This window comes from Cervus elaphus, chromosome 21, assembly GCF_910594005.1.
Source record: "Cervus elaphus chromosome 21, mCerEla1.1, whole genome shotgun sequence".
In the NCBI taxonomy this organism is placed as follows: Eukaryota; Metazoa; Chordata; class Mammalia; order Artiodactyla; family Cervidae; genus Cervus; species Cervus elaphus.
In genome coordinates, this window is record NC_057835.1 from 5,393,093 (window position 1) to 5,410,965 (window position 17,873).

A 17,873-nucleotide genomic window follows, 5' to 3' on the forward strand; every position below is an offset into this window, starting at 1 on the left:
TTCGTGTGGTGTAATATTTCTTCCATGTCATAGTGCGTGGTTCTTCATTCCTTTTTATGGTGCTATGATATTCTGTGGTATGGATAGACTCTGTTTGGTTTGCCTCTGCCTGGGGTGATGGGTTTGGGGGCTGTTCCCACCTGTGGCTGTTATGAGTATGCTGCTGTGAACACGTGTCTGCGGTGTTTGTGTGGATGTATGTGCTCATCTCTCTTGGGTACCAAGGAGTGGAATTGCTGGAACATGTGTTAATTCTATATTTAACTGTTTGAAGGACTGCCAGATTGCTTTGCAAAGCAGCTGCACTGTTCTGTGATCCCATGAGCAGCGGGTGAGGTTTCCCGTCTTTTCACGTCCTCACCAGCACTTATTATTATCTGCCTTTAGGGCTCCCCTGGTGGCTTAGACGGTAAAACGTCTGCCTGCAATGCGGGAGACCCCGGTCTGATCCCTGGGTGGGAAAGATCCTCTGGAGAAGGAAATGGCAACCCACTCCAGTATTCTTTCCTGCAAAATTCCATGGATGGAGGAGCCTGGTAGGCTACAGTCCATGGGGTTGCAAAGAGTTGGACACGACTGAGCGACTTCACTTTTGATTATAGCCATGCAATCCTAGTGGGTGTGAAGTGGTTTCTCTTGATTTTGAGTTGCATTTCCTGACGATGTTGAACATCTTTTCTTCTGCATATTGGTTATTTCTGTGTCTTCTTTTGAGAAGTGTCTGTTCAGAGACTTTATCTGTGTTTACCTTGGGTTTTTTTCTTGTTATTATTGAGTTGTTAGTGTTCTTCATGTATTCTAGATATAAGTTCCTTATCAGATAGAGGATTTGCAAAAATACTCTCTGGTTCTATGGGTTGTCTTCTATTTTTTTGATGATGTTCTTTGAAGCACAAGAGATTTTAATGGCGAGTCCAATTTATCTATTTTTTTTTCTTGGTTGCTATGCTTTTGGTGTCATATTTAAGAGACTGTTGCCTATTCCAAAGTTATGAAGATTTATATGTATGTTTTCCTCCAAGAGTTTTATAGTTTTTGCTCTTACATTTTGTTCTTTTATCTATCTTGATTTTTTTAATATGGCATGAGGTAGTGATCCAACTTTATTCCTTTTTTTTTTTTTTTGGTTGATTCTTTGTTCCCAACCAAGGATGAAAGCCAGGGCTCCCACAGTGAAAGCGCTGAGTCCCAGCCACTGGACCTCCAGGGAAGTCCCTCAACTTTACTCTTTTGCTTGTGGATATCCAGTTGTCCCAGCATTATTCACTGAAAAGATTCTTCTTCCCCCACTGAATGGTCTTGGCACCCTCATGCTTTTTAGTGGATACAGTACTAAGTATTCCATTATGTGGAAGTATTACCTCACCTTATTCATCTGGTCCCTTTACATTTGGACATTTCAGTTCAGTTCAGTTGCTCAGTCATGTCCAACTCTTTGCAACCCCATGAACCGCAGCATGCCAGGCATCCCTGTCCATCACCAACTCCCAGAGTTTACTCAAACTCATGTCCATTGAGTCGGTGATACCATCCAACCATCTCATCCTCTGTTGTCCCCTTCTCCTCCTGCCCTCAATCTTTCCCAGCATCAGGGTCTTTTCAAATGAGTCAGCTCTTCTCATCAGGGGGCCAAAGTACTGGAGTTTCAGCTTCAACATCAGTCCTTCCAATGAACAGCCAGGACTGATCTGTTTTAGGATGGACTGGTTGGATCTCCTTGCAGTCCAAGGGACTCACAAGAATCTTCTCCAAAACCACAGTTCAAAAGCACCAATTCTTCGGTGCTCAGCTTTCTTTATGGTCCAACTCTCATACCCATATATGACTACTGGAAAAACCATAGCCTTGACTAGACGGACCTTTGTGGACAAAGTAATGTCTCTGCTTTTCAATATGCTGTCTAGGTTGGTCATAACTTTCCTTCCAAGGAGTAAGCGTCTTTTCATTTCATGGCTGCAGTCACCATCTGCAGTGATTTTGGAGTCCCCCAAAATAAAGTCAGCCACTGTTTCCACTGTTTCCCCATCTATTTGCCATGAAGTGATGGGACCAGATCTCATGATCCTAGTTTTCTGAATGTTGAGCTTTAAGCCAACTTTTTCACTCTCCTCTTTCACTTTCATGAAGAGGCTCTTTAGTTCTTCACTTTCTGCCATAAGGGTGATGTCATCTGCATATCTGAGGTTATTGATATTTCTCCCGGCAATCTTGATTCTAGCTTGTGCTTCCTCCAGCCCAGCGTTTCTCATGATGTACTCTGCATATAAGTTAAATAAGCAGGGTGACAATATACAGCCTTGACGTACTCCTTTTCCTATCTAGAACCAGTCTGTTGTTCCATGTCCAGTTCTAACTGTTGCTTCCTGACCTGCATACAGGTTTCTCAAGAGGCAGGTCAGGTGGTCTGGTATTCCCATCTCCTTCAGAATTTTCCACAGTTTATTGTGATCCACACAGTCAAAGGCTTTGGCATAGTCAATAAAGCAGAAATAGATGTTTTTCTGGAACTCTCTTGCTTTTTTGATGATCCAGCGGATATTGGCAATTTGATCTCTGGTTCCTCTGCCTTTTCTAAAACCAGCTTGAACATATGCAAGTTCATGGTTCACGTATTGCTGAGGCCTGGCTTGTAGAATTTTGAGCATTACTTTACTAGTGTGTGAGATGAGAGCAATTGTTTGGGCCTATCATTAAAAGTGATTGTATTTTGGGACTTCCTTGGTGGTTGGTCCAGTGATTAAGGGTCCACCTTCCAATGCTGGGGACTCGAGTTCGATCCCTGGTTGGGAAGCTAGGACCCCACATGCCGCGGGGCAGCTAAGTCCATCTACCACAACAAAGATCCCGAGTGCTGCCACTGAGACCCGATGCAGCCAAATAAATGAAGAAATATTTTTAAAAAATGATTGTATTTCTAATTTGGCCCCTGGTGTAGATGAGCCAGCAGGGCTTGCTCCCCTTCTGTCTTCCTCCCCACTCCTCCGGGGGAGCTTGGGTCTTGGATTAGCTGGGGAAGGGTCTTCCCAGCTGGATGGTCAGCACTTGGCAGGGACTGTTCCTGCTGCCCTAGGGCCAGGAAGGAGGAGGGGGCGTCTGCTACCCATATGCATCCTGGGGTGGGGTGCATCCAGGGCCCGTGCTGCAGGGAGGAAGGGCCTGGAAGGACCCTGGAGGCTGGGAGATCTTGGGCAGGCTGGTGGTCAGATGGGCCTGGGGCAGCATGGGGGCTGGGGGCCGTGGAGTGGGGAAGGCATGGCTTGGGGGGCTGGGGTGCATGGCTGGGGTGCAGGGGAGGCAGGCGCCAGGAAGTCAGAAAGAAGTGTCCACATCAGGTGTCTTTGGGTGGGTGTGTGGCTTTTATGATCTTGATCCAGGTCTTATTTTGTCTTTCAAGTGAGTGTATATTTTGAAGTTTTGAAATGTATCTTTTTCCTCCTTTCTTATTAAATAAATGGCTACATGGGAATTTCATCAAACAGACACAGGGTTAAGCCTCAAGGGGCACGCCTGAGCTTTACTGTTATTACCACCACAGGACCTCGTGGGGGTTTTCACAATACAGATACCCCCCAGCATACCCCCTGCTTTGGGTTCCTGTGGCTGCTGTAACAAATCACCACAATCTGGGTGGCTTAAAATGACAGAAGTTTTCCCTCACAGTTTTGGAGCCAGAAGTCTAAAGTCTAGGTGTCGGCACGGCCAAGCACCCCCAGAAGCTTTGGGGCAGTTTATGTTTCTGGCCCCCCCAGCTTCCAGTGGCTGCATCACTGCAGTGGCCCCTCCGTCTTCAGTATGGCCTCCCTTGCATCTTCTCTTCTGTCTCTTGTAAGGACACTTAGGACTGGACTTAGGTCTTCCTGATAGTCTAGGATGATCTCATCTCAAGAGTCTTAACTAAGTTAAAACTGCAAAGACCCTGTTTCCAAAAGTAACTTTCACAGCTTCTGTCTGTTTTTGGAGTCATCCTTCAGTGCACGGCCACCTGCCTTCTGAAATTCATGTCTGTCACGTGCAAAAGATATTTGCCTCTCCCAGCATCCCCAAAAGTCTTATAGCCACAACACTCAGTCCAAAATCTCACCTAAATCTCATCCAAAGCCCCACATCTCATCTAAGTTGTCTGTATCAGGTATAAGTAAGATTCTGCATACGGTCCACGCTGGGGTGAAACCTGTCTCAATTTGTGGACCTGTGAGCTAGAAATCAAGTTGTATACTTCCCAAATACAGTGTTGGAGAGGCAGAGAGTAGACAGCCCCACTCCCAAAGGGAGGAAGAAAAGATAAAGGGGTCACCAGTCAAGCCTGAAACCCAGCAGGGCAAGTTCCAATATGGCTGAAGGCCTGAGAACACCCATCTGGGGCTTGATGCTTTGCTCTCTGTACCTTCATCTCTGCCAGCCTCTGTCTCTGGGCCCAAGGCTCTGCCCTTGGAGTCATCTTTCACTTTTTTTTTTTTTTAATCTATTTATTTATTAGGCTGCTCTGGCTCTTAGTTGCAGCATGTGGGATCTAGTTCCCTGACCAGGAATCGAACTTGTATCCTCTGCATTGAGAGCTCGGAATCTTAGGCACAGGACCACCAGGGAAGTCACGATTTTTCCCTTGATGGGCGGCATATGTTTGAAGCTGAGTAGCTGCTCTGTCGCCCCATTTCTTGCCTGCAGAACCCCTGAATTCCAACATCTTTCCTTCATCCTCTTCTATCCAAGCTGGCAGTGTTTCTGCTGATACAGCACCCTTTTTGACCGTGTGGGTCTCCCGTGTATGCCACAGGGACCCATGCCATCAGGGAGGAGGCTCCTCCTTCCCAGGCGGCCCCTCTCTGACCCCAGCTTGTGCTGAGATGGTTGGATCTACGAGTCAGACATCAGCTCTTTTCAGAGGACGACTGTCTAGTCACGTCATTGGCTTTCTGTCCTCACAGCGAGTCTCCCCACAGTCAGCTCTCCTGAACCTGAATAGGCGTGAAGTTCCCGGATCAGCAGCACTGGCTCTCTTCTTGTTTCACAGTTCCTTCCACGATTGACGTCCTTCCTCCTGCACTTTACTGCAAGGAACAGGTAAAAGCCAGGTCACACCTCCCAAACTTGGCTTGGAAACCTCCTTAGCTAAAGATCCAAGTTCATCTCTTGCAAATTCTACTTTGCACCTGGCAGTGGAACTCAGCTCAGCCAAGTTGTTTGCTGTGTTTAATAAGGACCACCTTTCCTCCAGCTTCCGGTGATTTGTGCTCAAGGCAGTCCAGACTTTTTCTACCACACTCCTCAAGTTCTCCAGCCTCTTCTGTTACCCAGTTCCAAAACCAGCACCACGCTTTTAGACATTTGTCACTCCTGGTAAAAATATCTTCATTAGTTTCCTGTGTCTGTCATAACAGATGACCACAAACGGGTGGCCTGAAACAGCAGAAACTTCCTCTCCCCTCTGGAGGCCAGAAGGCCAGAGTCAAGGTGTTGGCATGGCATTGGCTTCTCTGGAGGCTCCAGGGAAGACCCTGCCTGCCTCTGCCTCTTCCAGGGTCTGGGGGCTGCAGCATGCCTTGCGGCTGCATCCTTGCAGCCTCTGCCCCTTCTTCACGGGCCTGTCCTCTGGGAAAATCTCTTCTGCCTCTTATAAGGGCACTGTCATTGGATTTAGGTCTCACCCAGATATGCCAGAGTGATCTCGTCCTGATACCCTGAACTTAATCACATCTGCAAAGACCCAATTTCCACTTAAGGTCACAGTCACGAGCACCAGGGGGCTTGACGGGAGCACACCTTCCAGGGCTGCTGGTCAGCACCGTCCCTCCGGGTTGCCTGAAGTGGTTGGTTGGTGTTCTGTAAAACCTCCGCAGCTTTATGTTTTATGCTTCTTTTTAAGAAAAATGTGCACAGTATTTTATAGTATAATTTAGTTTATGTGTAACTTGGTAATCTAATATTGTGAAGTATTTAGGTGCAAACATAATTACGGTTTTGGACTCTGAATTTTAAATCATTATAACTAAGATCAAACACATCTTTATTAATCAAAATAGGAATGATTACAATCAACACATTTTTGCCAACAAGAAATAAGTTTATTCCTATAGTGTAAAAATCCATGCTTTGGGATTCAGTGAACTCTTGGAAAGCATTTTCTGCCTCCTCCTGGCTGTGGAAGCGTTTTCCCTGCAAAAAGTTGTCAAGATGCTTGAAGAAGTGGTAGTTGGTTGGTGAGAGGTCAGGTGAATATGGAGGATGAGGCAAAACTTTGTAGCCCAATTCATTCAACTTTTGAAGCTTGGTTGGTTGTGTGATGTGCGGTTGGGCGTTGTCATGGAGAAGACTTGGGCCCTCTTCATTGATCAGTGTTGGCTGCGGGTGTTGCAGTTTTCAGGGCATCCCATCGATTTGCTGAGCATACTTCTCAGATGTAATGGTTTTGCTGGGATTCAGAAAACTGTAGTAGATCAGGTGGGTAGAAGACCACCAATCTCTACCATGACCTTTTTCTGGTGCAAGTTTGGCTTTGGAAAGTGCCTTGGAGCTTCTTCCTAGGCCAGCCACTGAGCTGGTCGTTGCCGGGTATCATATAAAACCCACTTTTTGTCACTCGTCGCAATCTGATCAAGAAATAGTTTGTTGTTGTTGCGTAGAATAAGAGAAGACAATGAGGACTTTTTTGATTTGCGATCAGCTCACGTGGGCTAAGTCAGCTCATGAGGCACCCACTCATTCAGTTTTTTCACCTTTCCAATTTGCTTCAAATGCCAAACGACCTTAGAATGGTCGACATTAAGTTCTTTGGCAACTTCTCGTGTGGTTGTAAGAGGATCAGCGTCGATGATGGCTCTCAGGTGGTCATTGTTGTTGTCAACCTCCAGTGGCTGGCCACTACGCTCCTCATCTTCAAGGCTCTCATCTCCTTTGCAAAACTTCTTGAACCACCACTGCACTGTACATTGGTTAGCAGTTCCTGAGCCAAATGCGTTGTTGATGTTGTCTCCTCTGCTTTACAACCCATTTTTAATGCGAATAAGAAAATTGCTCCAATTTGCTTTTTGTCTAACATCATTTCCATAAGTCTAAAATACAGATAAACAGCAAGTAATACATTACTAGCAGAAAAACAAAAAGGGGGAAATGCACATTAACATGATGTATAGCATAGTCACATTTATTTAAGAAGGTATTCTGATATCAAACAGCAAATGTCAACAGTGCAAAAACCACAATTACTTTTGCACCAACTTAGTGTTTTAGACATGTGTGACTTGTTTTTATTTAATGTTACAACAAATACGATCCTTCTATGGCATTAGTTCATGATTTGCATGATAATCATACCTCTTTATTTTGTATTATTTATGTATTTGTGTCTTTGGTCGGCGGCAGGTGTACTAAGGGAGAGAACGCACACGAGGCGTCTCTTGGGCAAGGGGAGTCGGTCCTGCACCGCCGCAGCGTGTTAGCGGCCGGCGGAGGAGCGTGACTGGGCTCAGGCACACATGCCGCCCGCTGGTCTCAGCACCGCCTCACTGTCGTGTCCTTGGGCAGCTTCCCGCTCAGGACCGCCTCCTATTGAAACTGATCTTCTCCCGTGGACCAGTAGATTTGGTCTAGTGCAGCTTTTGTGCTGTTGGAAACTGCTGCATAGAAGAGCTGTGTTGCTGGATCATGTGTGTCTATGGCTGTTGTTACAAATGGAATTTCTGGGTCAAACCAGCAAGATTTAAGCTCCAGCTGCACCATGGTGCCGTTTTGTTTTTGTTTTGTTTTTTCACCTATCAGATTGGCAGAATTCCAGAACCCCGGTTTCTGGATTGTATTGGTGAAATGGTGGGAACCAGGCCAGTGAAAGTGTCTGTCAGGCCTAAAAACCGCAGTGCGTCTAAGGGCAGAGGATGGGGGCAGTGACTGAGGGAGGGTGGGTGCAGGTCTGCAGCGGGGGACCTCCCAACAGTGCAGGCAGAGGGTCACTTTTTGTGTTGAAAGAGGGAAAACCGAGAATCATGTTTGTGTTTACTTGATTTTTTCCCCATAAAGAAATTTCAGAGATTTGAAGAGGAAGCCAGTCCTGACCGTGAGTTGCATACTGTGTGCAGGGCAGGGAGGGGACGAGATGGGGGCACTTTTCCCTGTGTCTGGGGAATAATTCCTATTCAAACACAATGTTTTTACAAGGTCCTAAGGTGTCTGCTCTGGAGTAGGAAATAGCAACCCCCTCCAGTATTCTTGCCTGGAAAATCCCATGGAGAGAAGAGCCTGACGGGCGACAGCCCATGGAGTCGCAGAGTCAGACACGACTGAGCGACTAATACACACAGGTTGTCTGCCAGGTTCTGCAGTGCCTGAGAGGGCTCGCTCCCCACCCCCACCTTGCACCCCGAGTCAGGGCTGCAGACAAACAGCAGCGTCTTGCCGATCTGATATGAAATCATGTGAGCAGGTAAACGAGGCAATTATTAACAGAGTTGGCGTGCGGGGCAGGTGTGCCTGTCAGGAACGCAGTTCTAGCTTGGGCGCAGTGGTCCTGTGGGGTTGGACCCCTGCACTGGGAACGTGAGTCTGCACATGGGTCTGGGTCTTTCTTTGTGCTTGTGGGGCTTTCTGAATTTAAGTCCTGACGGATTTTTATCAATCTGTGCCAGAGAAGTTTATATCGTGCGCTGCGAGTGCAGGGTTTCTCCCACCCTCTTTTTCTAACTCACCATTGTTAGCCTATAAGAAATCTCTCCAGTCTTCAGAAGGATGTTGCAGGCTGGGCGTTCTAGTGAGCTCCCTGTTGGTTCTGATGGGTGGTTGATGGTGCTGGTTTAGGTGCTGAGGAGGCAAAGGACATTTGTCATCACTCTGTGGTCAGAGCGGTGTGTGTACGGTTTCCTTTCCTCCTCACGGGCCTGGATCCACCTTGCCAGCAGCTGAGCCTGGAGGCTCGCTCTGGCCTCTGGCCGCGTGGCTTTGGGGACATCCCAGCCACCATGCTGAGTCTTACCGCCCAGCTGCTCCTGCTTCCAGTACTTCCCACAGGGGAGGCCTCTGGGGCAGTGTTGCTGTCAGACTCAGACGGAAGTCTGGTCTCCTGTTAACAGCTGGCCCTCCCCACCCGTGGTTCGGCCACTGGGGACTTTAGTAATTTAAGGTCCAAAAAGTAAAACTTGAATTTGCTGTGGGTGCTGTTTACATAGGATTTACACTGTAGTCACAGTTATCTGTGTGCTTCCAGTGTCTCTGGCTCAGACAGTAAAGAATCCGCATGCAGGGCAGGAGACCTAGGTTTGTTCCCTGGATCGGGAAGATCCCCTGGAGGAGGAAATGGCAACCCACTCCAGTATTCTTGCTTGGGAAATCCCATGGACAGAGGGGCCTGGCAGGCTAGTCCGTGGGGTTACAAGGAGTCGGACACGACTGAAGAGACTGACACTATTTATGTAGCACTTGCACTGTATTAGCCTATATGCAAACACATCTTCAGTTTTTATAAGGGACTTGAGCATCCAAGGATTTGAGTGTTGGCTGGGGTTCTGGCACCAGTTCCCCTCAGATCCTGAGGGACCCCTGGACCTCCTTTCCCAGTTTATTGGGCCACTTTGTGAAAATCAGAAATCCCAGTGAGTTTTTATGAGTTGTCAGCAATTTTGAGATTGATACATAGGTTTTCTCCTTTAATCTATTAATGAGGTAAACCTCCGTTAATAGAGTGCCCCCGTATGATTACGGGGAACCCTACATAGAAGCCGTCTGTGGCTATCACCTGTCCACCAGTCACTAGTGAGCCGCCGCAGGGCAGGCTGTCCCGGGGTGGGCGCAGCATGAAGCTGGGGAGTGCTGGTGGGGAACGCGGACTTGAGGGCAGGGAGGGCCTTGGGAGCAGCGGGACGGTCGGGCTGGCAGGCGGGGTGTGTGGGGGTGGGGTCCCCCTTGCCTTTGGCCCGGGGCCACACCTGCCAGGGTCTCAGGAGACTTGTGGGGCACTTTGTCCCAGACAGAGGGGCTGGGAAGGAGGGGGCCTGGCTGTGGTGGAGGAGCTCAGCTCCAGTCCCAGGGACCAAGGGGGTGTGAGCTGCTTCTTTGCTCATCAGCCTGTACCTGTGGGTGCTGCTGGCTTCACCCCTGTGGTGTCATCACGTGCCCCCGAGTCCAGACCCAACACCTGGCGGGCCTGCGGCAGGAAGCGTGGACACCTGAAGGTGGCAGCCCGTCTGGGGAGGGTGTGGGCCCCCAGGGAGGAGCCTTGGGTGAGGACGGAGGGAAGACTGGGGTGTAGGCCTGTGGGAGCCCAGGGTGCCTGTGCCCCACAGCCCCGCACAGAGGACCAGGGTGGAGCAGGAGGCGCAGCCTGGGGCTGACCTTGAAGCGGTGTGCCCGCGGCACCATGAATGAGGCCGAGCTCACCCCACTGGGCAGTGCCAGCCGGAACATTCTCCCCAGGGTGCCGGCAGTGATGCTCGGTGTCCAGGAGGCTGATCTTGTTAGCCGTAGGGCTGGTGGTGGGGACCCCGCGAGATGTGCTGGGACCCAGACAGTTGGTGGCAGATGGACAGACCAGACGGTGGAGCCACCAGGACCCGTGGGGCTGACCCACGGCGGGATGACCCCAGAGTGCTGGCTGGATCTGCTGGGTGGTGGGTGGTGGCACCTCCAGAGCTGGGAGATAGGAGCACCCCGAGACAAGCCCGGTGGGGACCTCCCAGTGGGGAGGCGGGGGCTGGCTGCCACTTGGGGGGGTCATGTCACCCGACGGGCTGAGGTGACCCAGAGGAGCAGGTGGGTGGAGGAGGGCCCCCAGCTGAGGGATAACGTGGAGAGCATGGCAGGTGGGGAAGTGAGCCGTGATGAAGCGCCCTGCCTCTGCCCAGTGGGACCCACCATTGGGCCTCACCCGGAGCGCTGGCTGGGAAGATCGCCAGGAGGTCCAGACTGTCGGGCCTCTCCTGCAAGGAGTGAGTGGCCATGATTTTGAGGTCAGGAAAGCCATGTGCAGAGGCGACTAGCAGGACACTCCGAGGGTGGCCAGTGGTGAGGGTCGGGGACTGTGTGTGGGGGCTGGGCCTGCCAGGCGCGCCTGGATGCAGCTTGCTGGCCTGGCAGTCTGGCTGGGGTCAGCGGGGTCAGGAGATCGAGAGCTGGAGGCTGGAGGGGTGAGGGCTGCGTCGGATGGGAGCATGCGCTGGCGGCCAGGCCCTGCGCATTGATTAGCTGAGGCCCCGCCCCGGCTGGAAAGCCCCGCCCCGCGCCTCCCGGCTCCTCCCCCAGGCTGCGGCTCTGGCCTGGGCAGTGCAGTGCGGGGCTGGACTCTGCGTGGCGGCGGCCGCGCCGCCCTCAGCCCCAGCGGAGACATGGACCCCTCGCGAGCCATCCAGCAAGAGATCAGCTCCCTCAAAGGTGCGGGTCGAGGCCGGGGACCGAGACAGGGGATGGGGTTTGTGGACCAAGCTCTGACCTCTGCCTGGATGCACTCCCCACAGAGCAGCGGTCGGAGTCTGCAGCTCTGGGCGCAGCTTTGGGAGTGGGGAGCTGGAGCCTCAGGAGGCCCGGCCCATGCCCCGCCAGGACTGCACCTGGTGCGAGGTCCTCCCGAGGCTGGCTGGGAGGGCTCCAGCGGCAGTCCCGCGGCCCCGCGGCCCCGCAGCCCTGCAGCCCTGCAGTGTGTCAGGGGGCGGGGCGGCTGCGGCGGTGGCGGGGGCGGGGCGGAGGCGGGAGCTGGCCTCTGCTGGCGGTCGGGTCGGCACTTTCTCCTCCTGCACTCTGTCGAGTCCCCGCCCAGCTCGTCGGCCTGCCCCCAGCGTCCGAAGGGACCCGGCCGGGCCTGGGGAATCACTGGGGGGAGGCTCCAGGCGGGCTGGCTCCGGGCAAGTCCACACTGCAGTTCTTTGTTCTGGGATGGGAGGGGGGGGCGGCTGGGGGCTGCCCAAGGGCGCCGACTGGTTGCCCTGGAGACCCGGAGGGGCCTGGAGTGGGGTGGAGGGGGCCGCCCTGTCTGCCCGCCCAGGCCCTGCCTTTGCTGAATCAGCGGCTGCGGTTCCCGCAGTGTGGGGGCTGGGCAGAAAGGGGCGTTCTCCCAGCCCTGGGACCTCGGAGGCGCGGGGGGTGCGCTGGGAGTAGGGCCGAGGGAGGTGTGCCGCAGCCGGCTGCGCGGGCCAGGCCGGGAACATCCTGCCCCAGGTCCCTTCCTGCTCCTCCCCTCAGCCGGCGAGGCCGGGCTGGTGGGCGGGAGGGGGACGCCCCTTCGCGCCCCGCCCCCTTTATTGAGCACCGCGAATTGCTGCCCTCTCCTGCCGGGGATGGCAAGGGTGGGGGTGACGGGGCTGAGGCCAGTGCAGGGCTGTTTGGGAGGAGCGACCCTTGGCTGGGGGCCTTGGGTGCGGCTTGAAATCATTTTGGGAGGGGGGATGCTTTGGGGTTGGTTTGGTGGGGGACTTGGGGGTTGGGGGGTTAGATCGGAGAATCAAACTAAGAAAATGTGCGTTGGGTGTACGGGGTGGCTGGGAGGGAGAGGAAGTCAGCGTGGGGCTGTGGGGTGGGCAGGGGGAGCAGCGGTGGTCTCAGGGAGGGCTGAGGGACAGGCCAGGAGTGGCCTTCCGCGGGCGCAGGGCCAGGCCGGGCTGCTGGCCTGAGTACTGGCCTGAACCCACAGCTCGTGTTGGTTCCGAAAGCCACAGGTCCTGGTGGCCCGCAGGGCGCGCGGGCGCCGCTTGGCCGAGGGGGCGCCGCCGCTGCCCATCCCCGCGACCTCCCAGCCGGCACCCCGCCCTCCCCGAGTCGGAGTCCGGCCGCGCTGGGCCCCTGCCCGCCGGCGGAGGAAAAGCGGCGCCGCAGAGAGCCGGTGGGCAGGGCTGTGGGCACAGTTGGCTGTGCCTGCCGTTTCCTCTGCCACAACTCTGGCTCGCGCGCGCGCGCGCGTGTGTGTATTGGGAGCGGTTCGGCAGTGCCATGGCAACGGCCTCGGAACCCCGCCCCCACGCGCCGCCTGTTGGCCGCCTGCCCGCCGGCGCCTCCCACCTCAGGATCCCCCCACCTCCGCCCTGTTTCTAATCAGTTCCCGGGTTGGCAGTGCATGGTGGGAATGGGTGTGTCTGCTTGGTGGAGGGGGCAGCCCCAGGTGGGAGAGTGGGGTAGCAGGCGGGATGGGGAGGCGCGGCGTGTCTGTGGTTGGAGCCTCAGCAGCGAGAGCCTGGGGGGGACCACTGGGTGTGGTCGGGCCAGGATCCAGGGTCCTCACGTGGAGCATACAGTCCCCTCCCCATTGCTGGCCCCCCATCACTGGGGCTCCCAGACCCTGGTGTAGTTGGGCTCCCATGCATCTGTCCAGCTGGCTCATAGGAGGCTCTGGGGGGTGAGGGGGGCTGGGGGAGGCGGACTTGGTGACATTGATTCCCTGTGGCAGCTGAGAGCTTCTGGCCTCTGACAGCTGGCCTGGGGTGGTGGGGGGTGGAGGCCCCACTTCGAGCCCCCCACCCCCACCCCAACCGTGCCCTGCTTGGAGTCCTCTGGACTCGGAGCTGACTCCATGCTCCTGGACCACCCTTGATCTGGCCCAGCATGGCAAGTGTTAAAAAGGGCGGCCAGTGTCTGGGTCTGACATTTGGAAGTGGGGGCTCTGTCCCTTCCTCTGCCTGATGGACAGCAGCCAGTGGTGCCTGCAGCCTGCCTGTCTATGTGCTGTAGCAGCTGCCCCTGCCATGCTCCCAGACCCCTGACCCCAAGACTCCAGCTCCCTCCTCCCTCCTCAGACCCCAGGCCCCCAGTACCTCCTCTCTCCTCACCAGACCTCTGCCCCCCATGACCCCAGCTCTCCTCCTCCCTCCTCAGACCCCGGACCCCCAGCACCTTCACTTCACTCTGCCCTCCAAGACTTCAGCCCTCCTCCCTTAGACCTGGAGCGCCCCCTGCCCAAAGGGCAGCACCCTCTTCAGGTCCTTGTGACTCCTGAGGCCCTGAGACTACAACCGCGGCCTGAGGACCCTCCTGCCTTCTCTCCTTCCGCTTCCCTCTGCCACCCTTTGGACTCTGGGTCCGTGGCTGCTCCCGCCGGTCCACCCTCCCCCTAGTCTTAGAACCTTGAAGGAAGTGTTTAGAAACTGATGTAATTACTGACGTGGAGCCTCAGGCCGGCTCTGCGGGAGGGGGCCTTCCTCGGGGGTGGCCCCTCTGCAAAGTGCCCCCCCCCCAGAGGGGCCCTGTGGGCTGAGGGTGGGAGGGGCCGCCCTTGCTGCTGAGTCAGAGGGGGCCGGCCTGGGCGTCCTGAGGGCGGGCGGGCGGGAGGCTCGCGCAGGCGGTGGGCAGGCCGCAGTGCCGGCAGGAATCGCACGGAGCCAGAGAGCCCGGCGCCGAGAGCTGCAAGCCCGGAGCCCGCGCCCTCGAACTCAGCGCTTCGCGCAGCAGCCTGCCCGCCCCGGGGCCCGTTTGCGCGCTGTGTGCAGGGCGTCTCCTGGCCTCTTCTCTGGGCCCCGCCCGCGCCCTCGGCTCACCGGCTCCGCAGCCATGGTGGCCGGCATGTTCATGCCGCTGGACCAGCTGCGGGCCATTTATGAGGTGCTTTTCCGAGAGGGCGTGATGGTGGCCAAGAAGGACCGGCGGCCCCGCAGCCTGCACCCTCACGTGCCCGGCGTCACCAACTTGCAGGTCATGTGCGCCATGGCCTCCCTGCGGGCGCGGGGCCTGGTGCGGGAGACGTTCGCCTGGCGCCACTTTTACTGGTACCTGACCAACGAGGGCATTGCCCACCTGCGCCAGTACCTGCACCTGCCCCCGGAGATCGTGCCTGCCTCTCTGCAGCGTGTGCGCCGCCCCGTGGCCATGGTGATGCCCGCGCGCCGCACCCCCCACGTGCAGGACGTGCAGGGTCCTCTGGGTTGCCCGCCCAAGCGGGGGCCTCTGCCCACCGAGGACCCTGCCCGAGAGGAGCGGTGGGTCTACCGCCGGAAGGAGCCTGAGGAGGGGGCAACCGAGCCCCCTGTGGTGCCTGCCACCACCCCAGGGACCCTGGCGAGGCAGGGGCTGGAGCCTGCCCCACCCACAGGTAGCTGCACCCTGGCCCCAGCTGGAGGGTAGGGGTGTGGGGGGCCTGGGCCTGGGCCTGGTGGTCGGGGTGGGCAGCAGGTGTGCAAAAGCTCTGCTCCTGCCAGCAGGCGGCGCTCTCTCTGCCTGGGCACTCTTGCCAGTGGATGCCGGGGCTCCTCCTCCTGGCTTGAGGATCTTGGGGTGGGTAGACCAAGGAGGAGCCCGTGGGTTACTGCCACCCATAGCCAGGCACACCCCAGGGCTGGGGGTGGGGCTTGCGGTTCTCGGACTGGCAGGACCAGCTGTCGGCACAGCCCTGGCCGGCACCCTGGGCCCTCTCGCCAGCATCACCTGTGCCCTGCCCGCCCCCTCCCTGCCCCAGGGATTTGTCTGCTCCAGGCTCTCTCTGCAGGGGGTGGGGACGTGCCGAGGGGGTGCTGGGATGGGACGGGGTATAGCCGCTCTCCAAGTGTGGATGAGTGCCTGGTCTTTCTGAGCCATGGGTTTGTCCAGCAGAGGTGACATCTGCCCCCAGGTTGTGTGGCACAGATGTGATATGGTGGCTGGGTGCTTGGTCAACCTGGGGTGGGTGATGGCCTAGCAGGCAGCCCTGGGCTGGGACAGGAAGAGCAGACCTGTGGCTGCGGCAGTGCGGGGCTCTGCCTGGGGTCTAGGTGGAACCATCCCAGGGAGACCTGGGTCCCAATGGACTGGGTCCTGTTGTCCCAGGGGCCAGCACCTTTCTCTGTGCCCCGCGTTGTGGCAGCCCCTGGCCCCTAAGGACCTGTGCTGCACCACGCAGGTGGCAGAGGATCGTGGGCAGCTCAGGCTCACACCTGTGCTTCTGAGCTCACCGGCCTCTGTGTCGAGTGGGGGTAGCAGATCCCCAACACAGGGTGGGCTCTATGTCTCTCCAGCTGGGAAGGAATGTGGTCTCTGGGGGTGGGTGGGGGCCTGGAGTGAGGCTAGCAGGGTGGGCAGGAGTTTGCCAGGTGGATGAGTTGGGGGTCAGGGGACCCAGGTGCAGGCCCAAGTTGGGCCTGGACTCACTAACTAGGGTCCAGGCGTGGGAGCCCATCTCGGGGGGTCAGGGAGGTTGTGGGTGGCAGGGCTGACCATGTGGCCTCTCCCACGCCTGTCAGTAGGGTGACTGTGTCCCCCACCAGAGACAGTAGTGCTGGGCTGGGCAGCGGTCAGCTCTGAGAGCACCTGATGGACAGGCTCCGCCCAGCCTACTCCCCGACTGTCGCCTTGATGGGGCCCCTGCCCCACTCTGGCTGGCAGAGCAGACTCTCCCCCTTCCTGGGTCGTGGGTGTGGGGAGTGTGGACCCCCTCCTTTTCTCTCCTTCCTTCCTTGTCTGTGGCCTGGCTGGGCTGGCGCTGGGCTGAGCGGCTGGGCGGGCAGTTGGCCGCGGGCCAGGAGGGGGGACTGGGTGTGGCTCAGCAGGCTGGGGGGGGCTGCCCCCACCCCTGAGGGGGTGACTCAGTCTTCCCTTCCCGGCCGCAGCCGCCGCCGGTGGCAGCTCAGAGTTTCCAACAGGAAATGAGTTCCAGCTCCAGGCTGAGTCAGGGCCAGCGGGCGTGGGCTCCCCCTTCCCCGCGGTCCCCCAGGCCAAGGGGGATCTGAGCACCACCCTGGGCACAAGAGGACGCCCAGAGCGCCTCGGGTGCTGGGTGGGGCACAGGGCTTTGGCCAGGTCTGCAGGGGTCCTGGTGGCTTGGCTAGAAAGGTTCTGATGACATTGGGAACTGTTGACTTCTCAGAGTTTTAAACATTATCAAGGGGGGCTTCCCTGGCAGTCCAGTGGCTGTTACGCTGCGCTCCCAAAGCAGAAGCTGCATTCAGTCCCTGGTCAGGAAACTAGGTCTGACAGACCCCAATGGAGACCTGGCACGGCCAAATTAAATGAAGAAATAAATACTTTAAAAGTTAGCCAGCGATGCGTCACACAGACCCCTCACTTGCTCACAGCATCGCCCCTCTGGTCCATCTGCAGGTCAGCACATGGCCCAGCCGCCACGCTTGTCACAGCGGCCTTGCTCAGGTGGACCGCCTCTGCCCGGCCAGCCTCAGCCAGGGAGCCTCCGACCCCTTCCCCTGTGCCCTGGTGGTCGGCTTATCCCTGTGGGAAGTGTCCACTTGTTTGTTCCGCCACTTACCAGTCAGTCCCAGGCTGAGTCCCTGACCAGAAGCCCCCTGCATGTGGGATGGATGGGCTGGGTGAAGAGCAAGTGGTCCGGGAGGGTCCCTGTTAGAGAAGCCCTGAGCTGAGCCCTGACCGAGGAGGACGGCGCTCAGAGAGCTGCCCAGGAGGACGGACAGGGTTCCTCTGGGGTTACTGGAGAGATGGACCTGGGGGGAATGGGTTTCATACATGAATTTCATTTCTCAGTGAGCCTGGCTCAAAACTCAGAAAGAACTGGAACTCCAGTAGAGAAGAGGTGCCGTCTGAACACGCTCACCACTGTGCTCCAGCAGCCTCTATGCTGCGGGTGCAGGTGCCCTGCGATGCTGGCTGCTCCTGGCCACGCGTCACACCTGACTGTCCCACGGGCTTGTCCGCAGGTGCAGAGCCCTGCCGCTCCCTTTCACGGTGCGTGGCGCCCCTGCCAGCCCTCCGTTAGTCTCCAGTTTTGTGTCCAGTGTCTGCGGGTAGACCCGCAGAACTCTGGTGGGTTTTCTAAGCAGGTTACAGTACGATTAGGTTTGTCTTTTACCCGGTCTTGCAAAGTGGCTGGGCAGGCTAGCAGCACAGAAGTGCAGAGGTTGGTACTCAGCTAGAAGTCCTTTTGTCAAGGCTGAAGGCCTGGAGGCCGAGGCAGGGGAGGGGTCTAGCAGGGGCTGGGGTGGTGCAGGCTGGTGGGGCCGGTGCTGGGGGGGGAGGCTGCTGGGTGGCCCAGCCAC

At 56.4% G+C, this 17,873-nt stretch overlaps 1 protein-coding gene across 10 annotated transcripts in view; it reads left to right on the plus strand.

Annotated features, from left to right (window-relative positions):
• Window positions 1-17,873, plus strand: part of LOC122679199 (plectin) — a 54,466-nt gene that overhangs the window by 6,669 nt on the left and 29,924 nt on the right. For 2 of the 10 annotated variants that reach the window (XM_043879530.1, XM_043879531.1), the window contains exon 1: window positions 14,245-14,986. The exons of 4 other annotated variants lie outside the window; for them this stretch is intronic. In XM_043879530.1, coding sequence (XP_043735465.1) covers window positions 14,449-14,986 — 538 coding nt within the window. In that variant the 5' untranslated portion in view covers window positions 14,245-14,448. Of the gene's footprint in view, window positions 1-11,256; window positions 11,350-14,244; window positions 14,987-17,462; window positions 17,563-17,873 lie in introns of those variants that run through there. 4 more of the 10 variants (XM_043879532.1, XM_043879533.1, XM_043879547.1 and 1 more) reach the window with 3 other exon arrangements.